Source organism: Microcaecilia unicolor, chromosome 1 (genome assembly GCF_901765095.1).
Source record: "Microcaecilia unicolor chromosome 1, aMicUni1.1, whole genome shotgun sequence".
Lineage (NCBI taxonomy): Eukaryota > Metazoa > Chordata > Amphibia > Gymnophiona > Siphonopidae > Microcaecilia > Microcaecilia unicolor.
Genome location: NC_044031.1, coordinates 642,807,728 through 642,830,338, shown reverse-complemented (window position 1 = coordinate 642,830,338; position 22,611 = coordinate 642,807,728). Strand labels below are relative to the sequence as shown.

The 22,611-nt window shown below is 40.8% G+C and overlaps 2 protein-coding genes across 2 annotated transcripts; both read left to right on the top strand.

Moving 5' to 3' along the window:
- Positions 1 to 1,205: 1,205 nt before the first annotated feature.
- LOC115460533 (olfactory receptor 5G3-like) lies at positions 1,206 to 2,141 on the top strand. Its single transcript, XM_030190300.1, has one exon. The coding sequence runs from the start codon at positions 1,206 to 1,208 to the stop codon at positions 2,139 to 2,141; it is 936 nt and encodes a 311-aa protein (XP_030046160.1).
- A 9,582-nt stretch (positions 2,142 to 11,723) lies between these two features.
- Positions 11,724 to 19,700, top strand: LOC115460532 (olfactory receptor 5F1-like). The gene is made up of 2 exons (XM_030190299.1): positions 11,724 to 11,800; positions 18,736 to 19,700. Exon 2 carries the CDS (start codon positions 18,765 to 18,767, stop codon positions 19,698 to 19,700), a length of 936 nt encoding a protein of 311 aa, XP_030046159.1. The 5' UTR covers positions 11,724 to 11,800; positions 18,736 to 18,764.
- The last annotated feature ends 2,911 nt before the right edge of the window (positions 19,701 to 22,611 follow it).

The window sequence follows — 22,611 nt, the reverse complement described above, 5'->3', positions numbered from 1 at the left end:
CCTGAGGTGACTATCGGGTTCATTTTCAAAAGAGAAAATGTCCAAAAAGTGGCGTAAGTCTGCATTTGGACGTTTTCCTCACAAAAAAGTCCAAATCAGCATTTTTGAAACCTATTTTTAGACGTTTTTATCTGAAGCCCACCAGAAGTGCATCCAAATCTCAAGGGGGAGTGCCAGGGTGTGTTCAGAGTAGAACTTCGGTGTTCCTAAGACTTAGACATTTTTCAGCCATAATGAAACAAAACAAAACCATCCAGAACTAAAACTTAGACGTTTTGAGCTAGATCTGTTTTTATTATGAATAAGGCACAAAAAGGTGCCCTAAATAACCAGATAACCACTGGAGGGAATCAGGAATGACCTCCCCTTATTCCTTCAGTGGTCACTAATCCCCTCCCACCCCCCAAAAATGTGATGAAAAACATTACTTACCAACCTCTATACCAGTCTCAGAAAAAGCCCATTAGAATATCATGCAGTTCCCTGGAGTAGTCTAGAGTTGGGTGCAGTACACTGCAGACAGGTGGACCCAGGCCCCTACCTCCCCTTACCTGTTACATTTGTGGAGGAAACTTTGAGCCCTCCAAAACTCACCAGAAACCCACTGTACCCACATATAGGTACCCCCTTCACCCCTAAAGGCTATGGTAGTTGTGTACAGTTGGGGGTGGTGGGTTTTGGGGGGCTCAGCACACAAGATAAGGGAGCAATGGTGAGATGTGTACCTGGGAGCATTTTATGAAGTCAACTGCAGTGCCCCCTAGGGCTGTCCTGGGATGTCAGGGAGCCCAGTCTACTAAAAATGCTGGCTCCTCCTACATCCCAATGGCTTGATTTTGTGCGTTTTGCATGTGGATGTTTCTTTTTTCAAAAATGGACCAAAAAAACCAAAATGTGCAAATCACAAAACGTTGTTTGAAACAGTATTTTCGAAAACAAAAGATAGACGTTTTTCTTTTTTGAAAATGACCTTCTTTCCTATTCTGATTTTGGATGTTTTTTGCAAAATGTTTGTTCCTCACTTGTTTGGCTGCTGTATGCTCTGCTCCCATGAGGAACCTTTCTCCTTTTTCATCTATTAATTTGGGGGTTTATAACACTCTTAAAAGATATTCTATACTTCAAGCCATCTATATGGGATTACTGTCTGATTTTCTTTCTCTCTTATCCCAGCAGCACTTATCCAGTTCTCTGCCCTGAGGAAAATGAAAGGCACAAACCAAACTGTTGTGACTGAATTCATACTTTTGGGATTTTCTGACCTCTCCAGGATGCAGAGTTTACTTTTCACTGTGTTTTTGGTCATGTATATTCTAACTCTAGTGGGAAATATTAGTATCATCACGATAATTAGAATTGAACCTCACCTTCACAAACCCATGTACTATTTTCTCGCTAACTTATCATTTGTAGATATCTGTTATTCCTCCACAATCACTCCAAAGGCATTAGTTGACTTCAAAGTAGAGAAAAACCCTACCTCCCTACTGGAGTGTGCTACACAGCTGTGCATTTTTGGAATTATGGCAACTGCTGAGAGTCTCTTGTTGGGAGTGATGGCGTATGATCGTTATGTGGCAATATGTAAACCATTGCTTTATACTGTTATAATGACTAGGAGAGTTTGTATGTGGTTGGTGATCATTGTGTACATAGTCAGTATAGTATATTCTTTGATTCAAATGGGTAATATATTCTCTATGACTTTCTGTGGATCAAATGAGATCAATCATTTCATTTGTGATGTCCCTCTACTGTTAAAGCACTCCTGCTCTGATACCTTCTTAAAAGAAATTACCATATCTTCTCTTGCTACTATCATTGTTTTCGTTGTCATTACAGCAATAGTTCTCTCTTACACTTTTATTATTTCTGCAATCCTGAGAATCCGGACATCGGAGGGCAGAAGCAAAGCTTTCTCCACTTGTGCATCTCACTTCATCACAGTAATTTTACTTTTTGGGACTCTAATCTTAATATATATAATTCCAAGTTCCCATTTCTTTCTGCACATCAATCGTGTGGTTTCTGTAGTATACACAATGGTAATCCCTATGGTAAATCCTATGATCTACAGCCTCAGGAACAATGATGTCAAACAAGCAGTACGAAAAGTCTTGGAGAAAAAATGGATTTATTAAGCAAAGAAATTTCTCTTGTGATTTTATAAGCATAGAAGTGTGAACGGTAATCAATAGATGTAAACTTTTGCACATGGTGCCCCAGGATATAGTAGGACCTGAAATGAGATACAATTAAATTTTGATTCATGGTCACCTTCAAATTGTTGTTGAGTAGAAGGGGGGAATACATATCAAATTCTTTTTTTTTACCTCACTTGTCCTATTAATACTCCCTCATAAGAACATAAACTGCGCCAAACTAGGACAGACCTAAGGTCCATCAAGCCCAGTATCCTGTTTCCAATAGTGGCCAATCCAGGTCACAAGTACCTGTCAAGATCCCAGAACAGTAAAACAGATTTTATGCTGCTTACCCAGAAATAAGCAGTGGATTTTCCCAAGTCCATCTTAATAATAGCGTATGGACTTTTCTTTTTGGAAATTTTCCAACCCTTTTTTAAACCCTGATAAGATAATTGCTTTTACCACATTCTCTTCATCCCTGGAGTTGATCTCAGCATTTGGCTTCCTTCTTATTATCAGTAAGTCACAGCTCCATGTTTCCCCACTTATCCTCAGCTGACTGCAGAGTCCTGGGCAGTGGCGTAGCCACAGGTGGGCCTGGGTGGGCTGCACGATACCGGCACCTGAACATACTCATTTTTCAGCCCATGCCTGCTGCAGACCGCCAAGGTGGAAAGAAACGTTTTCCCCATCAGTTATTATTTTGGAGGTGGTTGGGGGGGGGGGGGGAGAACACTTGGTGCCCACCCACGTCTTGCCTAGGCCCACCCAAAATTTGTTGTCTGGCTACGCCCCTGGTCCTGGGATCATAGAGAACTGCAGGATGAACTGTTACTGCTGCAAATCACCCTTCCTGTTCCTTCTCCAATGATGCCTATTGATATAGCAGGAAAAGAGATGAGTGGATGCTTCAGAGAAGATAAAAATTACTCTACTCTCTTCTTCAAGGCCTCCCTTCCTGTTTTTCTCTGTTGGCATAGGTAGGGAGAAGATGAATCCTCCTCTTTCTCTAGCCACTGTTGTCCATTTCTCTACCATTTGAGTCTCTGTTCAGAATCTGAAAAAGAAGGCTTGAATGTACAAGAAAAAGGAACAGCTCTGTGGAGTTGTTCTATTGTTATCTATGCTGTTAGATTGGTAGAATGGAATCCAGGAAGAAAGGCACATCCATCATTTCTTGTCACAAAAGCCAGCTACAAAGCACATATGAATGACTGTAAAAATTATATAGAGACCAATATTTAAAGTGACTTAACAGGGCGGGAGAGGTTCCTGCCCTGTTAACACATGGAGCGTGGGCTGGCCACCGATAAATGAAACCATGTAGTACCTCTGAATCATCACAGAAGAATGTGGTCTGGAGGTGGAGTCAGGGAGAAGTCGGAGAAGATTCAGATTTACCTGAATAGTGGCAATTTTCATCCCACTAATCTGGTTAAATACCCAGATAAATTTAGGATATCAAAAAGGTGATGTTAAGTTTACAGTATCCAGATTGCCATTTGGGTACCAGCACTGAATATATCCCATACACAAATAACTTTAGGTGGTAATGCTACCTCCGGATCTTTTTGTTGGTGGCCAAAAAAGCAAACAGAATGCTAGTAATTATTAGGAAAGGACTAGAGAATAAAACAGAGAATATCATAATGCCTCTATATCACTCCATGATGAGACCACACCTTCCTCCAGATTCTATATATGGCACACAAAATTAGATGTGTGCCCAACTAAATTAGCTAATGAGCCAATTAGTGCAAATAGTTGGGTGATAATTGGCACCAATTTGAATGTGGGAGCACATCTTGTTACGTACTATTATATAACAATATGCTCCCACTGAAATGTGGCCATCGGTATTGTATAGAAGAACAGTGTAGAAAAAAAATGAACACAAAATACAGAAATTATAATTGCTGTTTCTATCAGATACAATGTTTTTGTAAGCTGTTTTAGTGATATTCAATTTTTATTTGATGATATTTTTATCTACATATGGGAAGTTTTCAAGTAAATTAAAAAGCTGTCAAATAAGTAAAAAAAAAAACCTTTTGTCCTTCACCTTTTAAGGCACTGCCTATCTAACTATCTAACCCAAGTTAACTTTCTACTTCCTGCGACACAGCAAAACTATGGACCATATTGGACTTCTAGCACCACCCCCTCTTTATTTCTTTGTTGCCTTATACTTATGTTTCTTACATGCTTACTACCAGTACCATAGCGAGGGCAGCTGACACCTGGGGTGGGTTGCCGCTGCACACCCCCCCCCCCCCGGGTGCAGCACGGCGCACCCTCCCCCATCTGGAGCGCACTCCCCCCCAGAGCACGTACTTATATCGGAAAGCGGTGAGGGACGGGCGGAAGGGCCGATCCGCCCCGACTGCACGTTGCTGGGAACTGCGTCGGCTCTGCTGGTTCCCTGCTCTCTCTGCCCCGGAACAGGAAGTAACCTGTTCCGGGGCAGAGGGAGCAGGGAACCAGCAAAGCCGACACCCCCCAGCGGTGTGCACCCGGGGCGGACTGCCCCACTGCCCCCCACTTCCTACGCCACTGCTTACTACTATATTGTGTATTTGTATTTTACTGAACCGGAGCCTGCCTCTTTGGTATTGTGTAAGCCACATTGAGCCTGCAACTGAGTGGGAAAATGTGGGATATAAATGTGTTAAATAAATAAATAACTAGAACAACTTTAGACTTTTTACAGATGGACCATGCATAGGCAGTTATTTCTAATAATCTTTTGCTATTGTTTTCAATAGCATTTGCTATTGTTTTGGGTGAGTGAAAAAGGTGGCAATCTCTGCCTGCTGCTAGCAAGCTCTGCCTACTAGCTTCAGTCCATATAATAGGCTAGATAGTATCATACTATCTCCTCATTCTAACCTCCATGGAGAATAACAATATTGTGGTGGGGGAGAGGCACAGGAAGAAAAGAGATGCTGGACCAGGGGGAAGGAAGAGAAAAAGATACCGGGCTGCACAACATGGATGGGGAGGTGTGGGGGTCCGAAGGAGTGAGAGAGATTCATAACCATGGTTGACAGGGGAAAGGGGAATGAGGAATGGAGGGTAAAAAAATACCAGATGGGGAAGAGGCATAGAGATGCCAGATTGAGGGGGGCTGGAGGAGGGAGAGGGAAGAGGAAAGCAAGAACTTAGATGGGGAAGAAGGCAGGGGGGAAACACCCTGGATCTACTGAATGGAGAAGGAGAGAGAGGGAGAGAGAGAGAGAGAGAGATGCTGATATGGGGTAAGGTTTGAATGGAGGGAAAAGAGAAAGAGACTGGACCAGGGGAGAGAAAAGGAACAGAGGGGGAGAAACTGAGCACAGTAAAGTGCAAGGACATGGAGGGAATGTTGATGGACAGGAGACCCTAGAAAGAGCAGATGATGGATGGGACGGTGGTTATGGGAAGAAGGGGAACAGAGCAGAAGATGAATTGGACGAGGGAGGGAAGACCAAAAGATGGATGGGATTAGAGGAGAAAGGGAACAGAATAGAAAATGGATGGGACTGGGTGGAACAGGAAGAATAGAGCAGATTACTAGCAGAACCAGGGCTCTGTCCTTTCCTGGTTCTCTTCCTACCTCTCCCTCCGCACCTTTAGTGTTCACTCTGGTGGATTCTCTTCTACTTCTATCCCTCTGCCTGTTGGCGTATCTCAGGGTTCTGTTCTTGGTCCCCTCCTCTTTTCTATCTACACTTCTTCCCTTGGTTCATTAATCTCATCCCATGGCTTTTCCTACCATCTCTATGCTGATGACTCCCAAATCTACAGCGAAGGGCGACGAAAATGATAGTGGGGATGGGACGACTTTCCTATGAAGAGAGGCTGAGAAGGCTAGGGCTTTTCAGCTTGGAGAAGAGACGGCTGAGGGGAGATATGATAGAAGTGTATAAAATAATGAGTGGAATGGATCGGGTGGATGTGAAGCGACTGTTCACGCTATCCAAAAATACTAGGACTAGAGGGCATGAGTTGAAGCTACAGTGTGGTAAATTTAAAACGAATCGGAGAAAATTTTTCTTCACCCAACGTGTAATTAGACTCTGGAATTCATTGCCGGAGAACGTGGTACGGGCGGTTAGCTTGACGGAGTTTAAAAAGGGGTTAGATAGATTCCTAAAGGACAAGTCCATAGACCGCTATTAAATGGACTGGAAAAATTCCTCATTTTTAGGTATAACTTGTCTGGAATGTTTTTACGTTTGGGGAGCGTGCCAGGTGCCCTTGACCTGGATTGGCCACTGTCGGTGACAGGATGCTGGGCTAGATGGACCTTTGGTCTTTCCCAGTATGGCACTACTTATGTACTTATGTACTTATGTACTTATCTACCTTTCTACCCCTGATATCTCACCTTGCATCCAAACCAAAGTTTCAGCGTGCTTGTCTGACATTGCTGTCTGGATGTCTCAACGCCACCTGAAATTAAACATGACCAAAACCGAGCTTCTCATTTTCCCCCCCAAACCCACCTCCCCGCTCCCCCCATTTTCTATTTCTGTTGATGGCTCTCTCATTCTCCCTGTCTCCTCAGCTCGAAACCTTGGGGTCATCTTTGACTCTTCTCTCTCCTTCTCTGCTCATATCCAGCAGATTGCCAAGACCTGTCGTTTCTTTCTTTACAACATCCGTAAAATCTGCCCCTTTCTTTCCGAGCACTCTACCAAAACCCTCATCCACACCCTTGTCACCTCTCGTTTAGACTACTGCAATCTGCTTCTTGCTGGCCTCCCACTTAGTCACCTCTCCCCTCTCCAGTCGGTTCAAAACTCTGCTGCCCGTCTCGTCTTCCGCCAGGGTCGCTTTACTCATACTACCCCTCTCCTCAAGACCCTTCACTGGCTCCCTATCCGTTTTCACATCCTGTTCAAACTTCTTCTACTAACCTATAAATGTACTCACTCTGCTGCTCCCCAGTATCTCTCCACACTCGTCCTTCCTTACACCCCTTCCCGTGCACTCCGCTCCATGGATAAATCCTTATCTGTTCCCTTCTCCACTACTGCCAACTCCAGACTTTGCGCCTTTTGTCTTGCTGCACCCTACGCCTGGAATAAACTTCCTGAGCCCCTACGTCTTGCCCCATCCTTGGCCACCTTTAAATCTAGACTGAAAGCCCACCTCTTTAACATTGCTTTTGACTCGTAACCACTTGTAACCACTCGCCTCCACCTACCCTCCTCTCTTCCTTCCCGTTCACATTAATTGATTTGATTTGCTTACTTTATTTATTTTTTGTCTATTAGATTGTAAGCTCTTTGAGCATGGACTGTCTTTCTTCTATGTTTGTGCAGCGCTGCATACGCCTTGTAGCGCTATAGAAATGCTAAATAGTAGTAGTAGTAGTAGTAGACATGGGGGAGGGGAAGGGGAATAGTCAGAAGATGACTACGACTTGGACATTTAATGGGAGAGTGTTAGGGACCAGGATCAGGGAATTATGGATGGGAGAGATGGAGTGGGAATCTTGAGGGGATAATGAGTACTTAGCAGCTGATAGGTAGGAGTGGGGGTATGTTGATGGGTTGAGGAAATGAGTGATGGAATGGAGTGAAGAGTAAGAGAACAGGGATGATTGTGGGACAGGATGAGTGGCATTGAAATGAGATGGGGGTACTGAGTGGGGATGCGAGATGAAGTGGATAGGTCTCTGAAGGGGTTGAGTGAGGGCAGAAATGGGGTTAAAAAGATGGTGAAAAGAGGCAATAGGAAATGGAGTAAAGGGTAAGAGAATGGTCTAGAAGCAAGGGAAGGAAGGAAAGACAAGGATTGAGCTGGGGCTGGTGAGGGGCTGAGAGAGTGAGTACAGAGGATAGAAATGGGGACTAGGGTTAAAGATGAGGGGAGGATAGGAGACTGGGGAAGGAGAGAGACAGAGGGGCCAATTGGAATGCTGGAGAGGGAAATGGGAAATGCCAGTAGGTAGATGAAATGTGAAAAGGAGAAGACTAAGGACTAAGGGTGAGGAATGAATAAAGTCTGAGCAGAGAGAGATGCAGAAAAATAAATGAAGGGAAGGAAACGATCAAAGTCAGAGATGGATATAGCATAGAAAGTGAAGAAGACAGGAAGGGAGAGGAAAAATGGCAGATGAACTAGAGACATTGGAAAGAAAGTTAAGAAAATACATAAGAAAGCAGAAACTGGAGACTGGGACAAAAATGATCAGGAAAAAACCAAAATGACCAAAGAGCAAAGGTAGAAAGAAGAATTTTTATTTTTAATTCAGTGAATGGAAAATGTCAGTTTATAGTACATTTACACTGCTTTATTTATATATTTTCTCTTTCTCTTCTCTAGTATCTCACTGCCTGCACAGTGTGGCTTCTTGGGGTTTAAGTTTAACTTCTGTCTACATATTCATATTTTAAGTTTGTGGTCACTTATTCTGTAGTTCGCAAGGGTCTATTTGTGTTCAGTATTTGTGACCAAGACCAGGAACTCTGTATGGAGTTTCTATTTAAGCATCTGTAATAATTTAGCTTGATCAGTTTCCCAATAGGCATATTGATGTTCTAGGTCCCAGTGCAATATTTACGGTGTTACTTTTTCCTAGTTAGGGTCCTTGTTGTGTTACTTCTGTAAGTTAGTGGTGTTACAGTGAACTAGATTAGCTCTATAGATCCTGAGTGATTATTGTAGGTTTTGTATTACAGGTACTTCACAATATGCTTGAGACTGGAGAGGGTTTATATCTTGGGTCCTACTGTACAAGTATGGAATAAAGCATCTTTTAAGCACCAGATCCTGTGTTGGAGTGTCCATTACTCATCCTCTACTCTACTCCTTTACACCACAATCAGATTTTTTTTTGTATGGTGAGTTCCTGGGGAATAAAGCATATATATTTGTTATAAAGAAAAGTTGAAGAATATGTGCCATTGTGGTAATTATTTTGCAGGATACTGTGATGTATATTGAAATGTTGACCAGACGTGAGTCTACGATAATGGCAAAGTTTAAGTTATGGGATAATGCGACTTTATTTTAAAATGTAATTGAACTTTCCATAAGTGTGTATGTGGTTTATGAGGATGCAGTACAGACTGTTTACTTAGAAATTATTTAGGAGTATACCAAGCGCTACTCATACCTATATCCTAGTGCCCCCCCATGTTATCTCTGAACTCCCCCCCCCCAAAAAAAAAAAAAAGTCAGGTCTGGCTATGCCTTTGGTTGCAGAGGCTAAGATGTGCACTGCCATGGGCTGCAACACTGGGGCCTGCAAATTGAGCCATGCTGTGAGGCCTTGGAAGAAGTAGCTAGGTGCAACTGATGCCATAGCTGCTGTGTAGGAAATGTGGCCTCAGATGGTGGGAGAAATGCATAGCACTGATTAACTTCAGGGGCCGTACAGGTAGACTGTAGCTTAAGAAAGGTAGGAAAGTCAGGCCTCAGCAACCATGGCATAGCTGAGGCCCACAACACTGGAATAGGAGCATGGAACACTTTGCATGGAACCTATAGAAAAAGGCTGCATCATTGTGATATAGTGGCAGGACAAGGTAGAAGATGGGAAATACTGGTCTAAGAGGTGGCAGTGGCAAACTGTATGTGTAAATGCTAAAGAATTGTGACCCAGGAATATATTAGTGTGATACTGGGGCGGCAGAGGGAGAAAGCTTAGAATACAAGAGCTGGGAAAGCCCTAGCTATAATGGAGGTATTTGGGGGAAATCTTTTGTAAAGCTTTTAGGGCAGGCATCTGATGTCAGTGGGAGTGTGTAAGTGAATGTAATATATTAAAGGATGCGTTCACTATTAATGCTGGAAGCCATAAATAACATTCAGGAAAATGTAATGGTGATAACAAGTTCCTTGGTTAATGACTGCTTCAGAGAAATTAAAAATCTGGCTTGATTGCCAAAAATGCAAACAGTTTGATTTCTTCTACTACTACTACTACTACTACTACTACAACTACTACTACTTATCACTAGAAAACTTTGCCAGAAGGGAGGGAGAAAGAACAGAGGTATCTAGCTATATTAAATGTTTTGTTGGTTTGTCTACTCTTCTTAGATATTTTTTTTCTTAGGACAATGTGGGAGGCAGGAGATGTGTGTATGGCTCTCTAGTGTTTGTAATAGAAACAAAAATGGAAAATTTAAGGGGTCTATATTCAAAGCTCTTGCCTGCTTAAATTGCATTCTATGGGCTGGCCGCTGTATTCAATGACATTTAATCAGGCAGTGCTGTTGAATATTGGACCTAACCACATATACTACTTCCAGGCAGCAGAGAGGCATTTTGAGGAGGATGAAATCAGGGGGAACTGGGAGTTATAGGGATACCAGTGATATTCTGTGCCAGTGCCCGCATAGCTAAGTGACCAGATAGGTCCATATAAAAAGCGGTCCTATCTTTAGTCATTTAGGGGTACTTTTACTAACTTTGGTAAAAATTTGCTTTAGCATGCCCTTAAACAGGACTTTCCCATTTTTACCACAGCCGTAGATACTGAGCTTTGCTATTTTTTTTCTATTAATGGCTGCACTAACATTGCTATTTGCAAGCACTTAACTGAGGACTAAACCACAATATTATACAGCAATACTACTACGTGTGTCAAAGTGGTTTTTGGATAACGTGGTGATAATTCTTATGTGTAACGGAGGAAAAAGCCTCTGTAGCCCCGGTCAAAGTTTATACTCTTGAATATGCTATGTTACGGTAACTTACAGCGTATTAGCGACCATGCTGAGAATTCAGATAAGTTCGCTCCTGTTAGCTTCTAATGTTCCAGTGCTTGTACTTATCTATTTACAATTGTGTCCATCTTTTTCAATTTGTTTGAACTATGCTTCCATGGGGTGAAAATTATAACCCTATGGATTAGAGGGACCTAATCTTTTGTGATATTTACTGAAATAACACATGCACATTTCTATATTTGATTTATTTCACATCACTTTATTGTAGTGATTTTTTTCATATACAAATTTAGAGACGGACAAAGAGTATTCTATGATGTATACAGCTTTGCACTGATTTCAAATGCTTGGCTGTGGTTACAGCTTGTACTGAACTTTCTCAGGCTCTTCACCAAATTAATTATATTAAATGTTTAATATTCATTAGCTATGCTTGTGTTTTTCAATAAATATTGGTTATAAGTTACAAGAGATTGACTTTTTTGGTCTTATATTGTTTATTTCTCTCTCTCGGGGGGATTCTATTTAGTAATGATTGTTTTTTTTATAATCTGGCATCAGAACAGATCATTAATTTTGAATTTAAATACTTTATAGCAGGTAGAAAACTATATATTAAAGTCTTCTATTTGTAAAGAAGCCAGTATAGGAAATTTCATATGGAAAAATAAAACATTTAAAAACCTCAGCATTTCAGTGCCTTTTTACTTGAAGGCCTATTTGCAAAAGAAAAAAAAAGTACGTGTAAGTCACTTCACGTGTCTCTCAGCTAATGTTCATTAACCATTACCAAAGTTCAGCATTACAATATTCTCCAGATAATAATTGAACAACAATTTAAGTTTTGTCTGTGCCAACTTGGAACATTTACTTCAGGGATCCAGTCCCTCTTGTCACAAAACAAAGAATGTATATTTACTTGTAAGATTAGTTTTATTCATATTTTATTCAGAGGGAGAAATGATCTACTTCCTCCTGTCACAGGTAAGAAAAGCAATTACAATGATTTGTATATGTGCACAGGACCTACAGATTTACTGTCCATGATGTATCTTCATTGGGTCTATATATGCAAGTTCAAGAATTACTAGAATGCAAAACTCACTAGACACAAATCATAACAAAAAGAAATATAGAATAAGACTCCCTATTCCTGAATTTTGATTCATTTTTTTAACTCTGATCTTTTCCTAGATCCACACATTCCTAAAGTTCCTGAAAATATTGATGTTTTCAATATATTACTAAGATTTCTTCAGTTACCTCTCCTATTGAACCTCTTATTCATTTAACAATCATCTGCAGTTTAACTAAGGGCCTCCCAAGGACTTTCACTAACCACACCCTCTCCAAAAGACATTACAGGATGTGATACCCACAAGCGAGCCTTCTCCGGAGTAGCCCCCACACTCTAGAATGCACTGCCTGAAAGGCTGCACTTAACACAAGTCTATCTCTACTTCAGGAAGAAGGTGAAAGCTTGACTGTTCAACCAGGCCTTTAATGGAAGAAGTAACTAACTCGTTAGTCTTACACTCGGGCTGCATATACTGCAGCAGGACATGTTTATCCACTCCTTCCCTAGCTGAGATAATATTTAACCATTTCTCCGACCTCATGTGCAACTTTCTTTAAATTAATCACCTTACTTTCTAACCTTTCTTAGTTTCTTACCTATCTATATGTTCCATCTTTGCTTATACCCTTCATTATCAATTAAAATGTTCTATTACGTATTGTGTAGCGAAACATGAGATTGAGAGATTAAAAGCTAGCTGAAAATAATATGTTTTTTTGTAAAGTCTTGAATTTGGACAGGCAAAGCTCTGCCCTAAAGTTAGGGGGAAGATTATTCCAGAGGCATGGTGACAAGTAAAAAAAAACCACAGAAGATCTAGTAGACTCATAATGAGCATTTTTTGGAGCTGGCAGAACCAAACAATTAGCATCAAGAGATCTAAGGAATCCAGATGGCTTCTAAGATGTAAAATTTTGTGAATAATCACCAAAACTTTGAACTGGATTCAGTGCTACCCTCTCTACTCAGTGTTTTTTTGGTAACCAATGGAGTTGAATTAGCAAAGGAGTAACATGGTCATACTTCTTCGCTCTAAATAGTAAACATGCTGCTGAATTCGGGAGGGTTTGTAATCAACAACAATAATATTGAGAAATACGAGCATATGCAACATTACAAAAATCTAGAAATAGTAAATGCATGATTCAATGTATGAAGAGATACAAAATCCAGAAATCTTCTAATAGAATGGAGATGACAGTAACCCCCCCCCCCCCCTTTCCGACAACCTGTAATACTTGGAGATCAAAAGAAAGTTGAAAATCTATTATTATACCTAAGTATCGAAAAGACTCTGCAGTAGGCAATGGAAGGTTAAACAGAATAGGAGTTAGTACTGGCTTTTGATGAAATTCAGTAATCCAACAGACTGTAGTTTTTGATTTATTTAGAATTAGTTTGAGACAAAAGCCAGTTGGATAGGGCTTCAAGGGCAGCTTCCAAGGGACCTAAATCTGATGAATAAGAAGAGGTTAGAAATATTGAGACTATCATCAGCATAAAAAAAAAGAAACGGATGTTATAATCTTGTAAGAGTGTTGCTAATGGGCTCAGGAAAATACTGAATAAAAGAGGGGAAAGAATCAAGTCCTGTAGGACTCAGCAGTCAAGAGGGAAAACAACAGAGGAAGAGGTAGTGGAGAATATACTGAAGGAACATGCAGACAAAAATTAAACAAACCAAGCCAAAGTTGTAGCAACCAAGCCTATAGCTTGTAAACAAGAAATTAAATATTGTACAGCAGACCATCTATAATTATAGTAATTAAATTGAGAATAATGATACCTATAGAGCAGCCATTCTCAACCTGGTCTCTATGAGTTTTCAAGATATTCACAATGCATGAAATAGATTTGCATGCAATTGAGGTAGTGCATGTAAATCTAGCTCATGAATATTCATTGTGGGTATGTTGAAGACCCAATGGTACTAGGTGTGCCCCAAGGGCTGGGTTGGGAATGGCTGCTATAGAGGTTAGTACAGTGTTTACCAAGTCAGTCCTGGAGTGCCCCCTTGCCAATCGGGTTTTCAGGATGTCCACAATGAATATGCATGATGGAGATTTGCATACAGTGGAGGCAATGTATGCGAATCAATATCATGCACGTTTACTGCAGGTGTCCTGGAAACCTGACTGGCAGGAGGGTGCTCCAAAAGTGTACAGCACTGCGTACATCTAGTAGTGCTTTAGAAATGATAAGTAGTAGTAGTAGGGCTGACTTGGGAAATACTGGGTTAGTATATTAAAGGATGGTAAGATTAACATAAGAACACGGGAACCGAAGGTCCATCTAGCCCATTATCCTGTTTCCAACAGTAGCCAATCTAGGTCCCAAGTACCTGGTAAGATCCCAAAAGAGTAAAACAGATCTTATACTGCTTATCCCAGAAATAAGTCCATATTAATAATAGCTTATGGACTTTTCTTCTAGGAATGTGTCCAAACATTTTTAAACCCTGCTAAGCTAACTGCTTTTACTATATTCTGTGGCAACAAATTCCAGAGCTTAATTATACACTGAATGAAGAAATATTTTCTTTGATTTGTTTTAAATTTACTTCTTACTATCTTCATTATGGGTCCCCTAGTCCTTGTATTTTTGGAAAGAGTAAACAAACAATTCTTGTCTACCCATGCCACTCCACTCTACTCAGTATGTTATAGATTTCTATCATATCTCTGTCTCTTCTCCAAGCTGAAGAGCCTAGCCTCTTTAGCCCTTCCTCATAAGGAAGTCCCATCCCCTTTATTATTTTCATTATCCTTCCCTGTACCTTTTCTGATTCTGCTATATATTTTTTGAGATGTGGTGACCAAAATTGCACACAGTATTTGAGATGTGGTTGAACCATAAAGAGATGCAAAGGCATTATAATATTCTCAGTTTTATTCTCCATTCCTTTCTTGATAATTCCTCACATTCTATATGCTTTGTTTGCTGCTGCTGTATACCAAGCAGACGGTTTCAATGTATAATATCTAAATTATTTTCCTGGATGGTGACTCCTAACGTGGAACCTTGCATCATGTAGCTATGTCCACAAAATTATCTACGTTGAAGCCCCAGGATACATGACAGACTTGATCGACCTACCAACTAGAAACACATCAGAATCAACAGGATCACATCTAAATCTGCACTACCCAAGCTGTAAAGGTCTTAAATACAAATCGACTTACGCATCCAGATTTTCCTACTTAAGCACACAATTGTGGAACGCATTACAAAAATCCTTGAAAACGACGTATGACCATCTAAACTTCCGGAAATCACTAAAAACTAACCTTTTCAAAAAGGCATACCCCACCGATCCAACTTAAATGCCTGATACAACAAACCTAAAGTACGTAATGGACAAAACTCAACTCTTCTGTTGTACGTTTCCCTAATGTGGCTATGCCACATGAACTTCATTTTACTACTACATCACTTTGTATTTGTTCTTACCGGAGTCTGCATACGCCTCTCCGGTACTATGTAAGCCACATTGAGCCTACAAATAGGTGGGAAAATGTGGAATACAAATGTAACAAATAAATAAATAAATTATTCAACTTATTTTGAAGGGACAGAATACTGATCCACCTATACCCTCTACCTACCATCCAGTTTTTAATTTAGGTTTTATTTAAAAAATTATCAAAAAGATTGTTCTCTAGCACATGGATCACTATAATATACTCCACCCATACCATACTTATATTTCTATGAATAATCTGCCAATTTCATGTTAGTGAGTTTCTCTTGGCTCTTTTACTAAGCTGCATAGGCGCCTACGCACACCCAAAGTGCATCAATTTTAAGTTACCACCTGGCTACTGCATGGCCCTTGCGGTAATTTCATTTTTGACGCGCGTCCACTATGCGCTCCGGAAAATAATTTTTATTTTCTGGCGCGTGGCAGAAACCGGGCCGTAATCATCATTCTACTTGCATAGATGATTACCGCACGGTTACCGCGTGAGACCTTACTGCTAAGTCAATGCCTGGCAGCAAGATCTCAGACCCAAATTGGACACAGCAATTTTTATTTTGTCACATGTACATTTTCAGCAAAAACCTTTTTAAAAGACCTTTTTTACAGGCACACTGAAAAATGGATCTGTGCATGCCCAAACCATATGCCTACACTAGCACAGCCCATTTTTTGACGCACCTTAGTAAAAGGGCTCCTTAATTCTCTTCTCCCTAACTGTAGACCAAATGATTATATCCATTTATATTTTAAATTTAATAAATATATAGAAGTAGATATCCAGGTATATGCATCCGGATAACACATTAGCGGTTAAGTGCAATATTCATCTTTTAACCACTTAAGATGAACCGAATAAATTCTGACTCAGCCCCAGACTGCCCACAAAATAGCTGGTTTCAGCTTAGGTGCTAACTGGGCATATTCAGCTCTACTATCCAGCTAATTGCTACTTATATGCTCAGTTAGCCCCGGACTCTCCCAAATGTTTCAATTGCTTGAATATTGACTTTGTAGTAACTTACTTTAAATCTTTTTTGTCTATTAGACAAGATATATTTGTACAGTTCCAGTTTATGTGTTCTCCCCTTGTTGTCCCAGTACCTCTGGCCTTCCTTACTAGTTTTTCCTTCAATTAATAGTTATAGAAATAAACAAATTTTCTTCTTGGTACATTATCTCTTTCTGGTATCAGATACTTATGAGCCATTCTATATTCTGCCAACTAGTTGTCTTTCATTTCAAAAAATATACTTTGCCAACTTTATTAACACTAATTTGCAATTTACTTACTCATTGGTCTTTGGCACTCCTATCAGTCGTATGTTGTACCTTCTTTCTGCCGTTTCAAGTCCCCTAGTTTATCAGTCAGATTGCTGTTAGTTTCTTATGGGGTCTCAGCACACTTCTCCGTTTGGCTTTCAGTCTCTTCAATAGAGTCACCTATCTCTAATATATCTCATTTCAATTCAGAAACAGTTTCTAAGTACTTCCCTTTCACAGCAACTATGTCCACCTTATGTTCTTGGAATCAAGACTAGATTGCAGTTTTAGTTATACCTTGTAGAGGCATTGTAGTAACAAAATCCTTTGAACATTCTGCAACAGAACTGAAAGAGTCCTCTGCTGCTATGTAGTTCTTCTCCATGTGCAATCTCTACTTCTTCTTGCAAAACTATTATTTCAGATTGCCTGTTTTGTATCTCAGGACCATGCATGGAAAGCTCAGGTGGGGAAATGAGACAGTGCAAGTGTATTTAGAAAGTGAATGGTTTATTTATTTAACTTTTTTTAAATACTGCAAGCCATCAAAGTAGTGTACATTCAAGTCCAGTAGGTGCTTTCTATCCTTTGAGGGCTCTTTTATACCTGAGGCAATGGAGGGTTAAATGACTTGCCCAAGATTTTTCTGGGTTTTTGTCTGTTTCCAAGTAGGACCTATCATTTAAGCACCTATCATGTTCAGTGATGTCAGTTCCTCTTGTCTGAAAGGATGTCCAAGTCAACATCTGCTGTTTAGAAATGAACTAGAAATGCTACTTCACCTTTCATACCAATTTTGTGAATGCCATAAAAGAAGGGGAACTGTAATTAGCCAGCTCATTTTCGAAAGTGATCGCCGGCCATCTTCCAACACAAATCGGGACATGGCCGGCGATCTCCTGAAACCGGCCAAATCGGTATAATTGAAAGCCGATTTTGGCCGGGTTCAACTGCTTTCCGTCGTGGAGCTGGCAAAACATCAAGGGGGCGTGTCGGTAGGGTAGTGAAGGCAGGACGGGGGGTGGGACAGGGGCGTGCTCACAAGATGGCCGGCTTCGCCCGATAATGGAAAAAAAAAAGCCAGGCTTGACGAGCATTTCGACGGCTTTACTTGGTCCCTTTTTTTTCATGATCAAGCTTCAAAAAGGAGCCCCAACTGACCAAATGACCACTGGAGGGAATTGGGGATGACCTCTACTTACTCCCCCAATGGTCACCAACCCCCTCCCACCCCAAAAAAAAACAAAAAAAACTTTTTTGCCAGCCTCAAATGTCATTCCCAGCTCCATGATAGCAGTATGCAAGTCCCTGGAACAGTTTTTAGTGGGTGCAGTGCATTTCAGATAGGTGGACCCAGGCCCATCCCCCTCCTACCTGTTACACTTGTGGTGGTAAATGGGAGCCCTCCAAAACCCACCCAAAACCCACATGTAGGTGCCCCCCTTCACCCCTTAGCGCTATGGTAATGGTGTATAGTTGTGGGGAGTGGGTTTTTGGGGGGGGATTAAATGTTTTAAATGTTTCAAAGTGCCTCCTAGGGTGCCCGGTTGGTGATCTGGCATGTGAGGGGGGCCAGTGCACTACAAATGCTGGCTCCTCCCACGACCAAATGCATTAGATTTGGCTGGGTTTGAGTATCGCCGGCATTATTTTCCATTAGGGCCGAAAACCGATGCCAGCTCTGACATTTGGCCGGGGCCAACCATATTAGCAAAGAAAAAGATGGCCGGCCATCTTTTTCGAAAATATGGTTGGCTCCGCCCACTTGTGGCACTGGCCCCGGAGATGGCTGCCCATAGAGTTGGCCGGTGCTGTTCGAGTATGCTCCTCTAGGTGACTTAATTCTGTCAACTGTTGATTAGAACATTCTGGATGCAATGGCTTCTAGAAGCAAGGTGATCTTGGACTCTCTACTGGGAGATTCCAGATAGGTGCATTCTTTGTGCCCAAAATTAGGCATCCCTTTATAGAATTGTACTCTTTGGGGGATGGATTAAAATGTCTAATTATAGGAGTTTATAACATTCTGAAAAGATATTCAGTACTTCAAGCCTTCTATGTGTGATTACTGTCTGATTTTTTTCTCTCTTATCCCAACAGCACATATCCAGCTCTATGCCCTGGGGAAAATGAAAAACACAAATCAAACTTCTGTAACCGAGTTTATAATTTTAGGATTTTCTGACCTTTCAAAGCTGCAAAGTTTACTGTTCATTGTATTTTTGGTCATATATATTCTCACTATACTGGGAAACATCAGTATCATCACGATAATAAGAATTGATCCTCATCTTCAAACTCCTATGTACTATTTTCTCACTAACTTATCATTTGTAGATATCTGTTGTTCCTCAGCAATCACCCCAAGGGCATTAGTTGACTTGAAAGAAGAGAAAAGCACCATCTCCCTGCTTGAATGTGCTATACAACTGTACTTTTTTGTAGCTCTGGCAACTGCTGAGTGTCTCTTGTTGGGAGTGATGGCATATGATCGTTATGTGGCAATATGTAACCCATTACTTTATACTGTAGTAATGACTAGGAAATTTTGTATCCAGTTAGTGATTGGTGTGTACATAGTCAGTACAGTAAATTCATTGATACAAACTAGTAATATATTCTCTATGACCTTCTGTGAATTAAATGAGATCAATCATTTCTACTGTGATATCCCTCCGCTATTAAAGCTCTCCTGCTCTGATACCTTTCTTAATGAGATTGTTGTATCTACTCTTGCTGGCATTATTGTTTTCATTGTCATTATAGTAATAGTCGTCTCTTACATTGTTATTATTTCTGCAATCCTGAGAATCCGTTCATCAGAGGGCAGACACAAAGCTTTTTCTACTTGTGCATCTCACTTTTCCACAGTGATTTTATTTTTTGGGACTCTGATCTTCATATATGTAATCCCAAGTTCCCATTTTTCTATGTACATAAATCGTGTGGTTTCTGTAGTATACACGATGGTAATCCCTATGGTAAATCCCATGATCTACAGCCTCAGGAACAATGATGTGAAACAAGCACTAAGAAAAGTCTTGGAGAAAAAATGGTCATGTTAAGCAAAGTATTTTCTTTTGTGATTCTATAAAAACAAAAATGTCAGTTCTAAAGAAAAGATGTATACTTTGGTACAGGGTGCTCTAAGATGCTCATGATGTCGTAGGAGCTGAGCTGTGATACAATAAAATGTTGAATTGTGGTCACCTTGAGATTGATGTTGATTGGGAGGGGGATATATAGCAATTTCTTTCTTCCACTAAACATAGCCTGTGTGATAGCATGACTTAGCATGGTGGCATGGAACCCTCAGAAAACACACCAGAGTGCAATGTATCATCAAAAAGGAAAACTTTATTACTATGTACAAGGGAAATAAGCCTATTTACTTACAGGTTCAATACTCTTCATGGAAGTCTCTCAAACATAATCTCATTTTCATTAGTCCACCTCTGACATGGATACTTTCTTCCATATACAATGTCTTAACTACTCATAACCATAATTCAGCAACCAAAGGATTCTTAGCCTACCTTGGCAGTCTTCTCTCTTACAAGTACTCAGTCATGGAATCCCTTCAAGTATAAGCTTCAGACTTCTCACTCAGCATACAAGGTGTGAGCTAGGGCCACCCTTCTTCCCTAGAACTCCACCAGGTACTATAGCCTACGCCAGGTCACCTTGTGAGGATCCTTGCCCTCAAGTGCTCTGCAGGAGACTTCTGTCCTTTGCACCTCTCTAACCCTACACTAACTCAGGACATTTACTTCTATCCTGGCCTGAGCCCTGCCCCTCTGACTCAGCCTCTGAGATGGCTGTTTAGTACCACCTGCTGTTAGGAGGTTTAACTGCACCACCAGTGAGTGAGTGGTCTTAGAGACACCTGTCATTATACCATTTACCCTGTTAAACCCACTGGTCTCTCTCTCCACAACTCTTCGTTTTTTCTTACTTCCTGGGATGATATCAGCATTTTGCTTCTTTCTAATAACCTATGTCACAGCTCCATGATTTTTGCTTCCTTATCTACCCTACTACTACTGCTACTACTACTATTTACCATTTCTATAGTGCTACAAGGCGTACGCAGCGCTGCACAAACATAGAAGAAAGACAGTCCCTGCTCAAAGAGCTTACAATCTAATAGACAAAAAATAAAGTAAGCTGAGTCCAGAATCCTGGGACACAGAGAGCTGCAGGCTGAGCTGTTATTGCTACAATTTCCCTTCCTGTTCCTTCTCACAGGATTTCTATTGATGCAGGACGAAAAAAGATACGTCACTTCAGCAAAGGCCCTCCCTCTCTTCTTTTTTCCTAAGTATTGTTAGCTCACACTGGTTGGAGGAGATGAATCTGCCTCCTCCTGCCACTGCTCTCCATTTCTCTATAGGCTACATGAAGGGAAGGGGTGAAAGAAGGGGCTGGAACAGTAAAGAGAAATTAACTTGCCAGGAGTTTTCTAGTATTTATTTAAAGAATTAGAAATTCCCTTACCAGCTGCCAGAACAATTGTCCCAGTAGATAGTCCAGGATCTCCTTGGTTCTAGATGGCATTGCATCCAGGATATCCTAATCAACATTTGACAGATTTACGTCATAAGCTGTGCCGCCCAGTATGCCCACATGTAGCCCCCAATATTCAGTGCCAGTGCCTGGATGTGGCCCAGCACTGAATATTGAGGTCTAATTCAGCCAGTAATGGTTCATCACTGGCTGGATATCAGGGGGTAAAATTCTATATTTTCCTACCACTTTTGAGGCACAGACCATAGAAGTCTGCATGACACTGGTCCTACTTCCCAATTAATGGAGTTGATGTCAAAGCCCACTCCAACCTTGATCCTGATCTGTTTTGTTTGCCATTTATGGGACCCAGAACACAGAAGTCTGTCTGGCATTGGTCTAACTTCCCAACCTCAGGAGTTGCTGTCAAAACTCATTCTAGCTATGAGGTCATTTAAGGGTTTTTTTTTTTTTAATTTGATTCCATTCCTTTTTTTCCCCATTATTTATTTATAATTTTCAGTACAAAATTTCAATATAAACTTGAATATGGAAGTAATATTGCATAACACAATCAAATGTCAAAAACGAGAAGGTGAATATACAGGAAAATTGTTACAATATTACATTATAAGGAAATAAGAGGGGAGGAGAAGAAAAAGAGCTCTTGTCAGAGATCACAAAAAGCCCTAAAAAAAGGAAACAAAATTAAATAGGAAAACTTATTAATCAGGAGTATTACATAATACAGGAGGTGCAACATCCATTAGCAGTACTTATGAAGGAGTAATAGCAACCACCAAATTGGATGGAGACTTCTTGCCACTTTTCAATTGTTTAGGGTCAAAGAAGACATAATTATTACCCTCAAATTCAATACAACATTTACAAGGAAATTGTAGGAAAACGTAGCCCCCAATGCTACTACTTATGATCTTAAGGCCAAAAAGGCTTTATGACTCACCTGTGTGGCTTGGGAGAAATCAGGAAATATAAAAATTCTATGACCCAAAAAGAAGTCACCCTTGTAGCTGAAATAAAGCCTCAAAACCCAGTTACAGTCAGGCTCAAGGGCAAATGTTAGTATTAAAGTCGCACAGGAGATCACCTCCTGTTGGGAACTTTCAAAAAAGTTAGTGAATTCCAAACTGTCCTCAGAAACATCTGCCTGCTGGTACCCAGATGATATATAATTTGTAGTGCACTGGTCCCCCTTACATGCCAGGACACCAACCGGGCACCCTAGGGGGCACTGAAGTGGACTTCATAAATTGCTTCCAGGTACATAACTCCCTTACATTGTGTGCTGAGCCCCCCAAAACCCACTGCCCCCAACTGTATACCACAACCATAGCCCTTACGGGTGAAGGGGGCACCTAGATGTGGGTACAGTGGGTTTGTGGTGGGTTTTGGAGGGCTCGCTGTTTCCTCCACAAATGTAACAGGTAGGGGGGTATGGGCCTGGGTCTG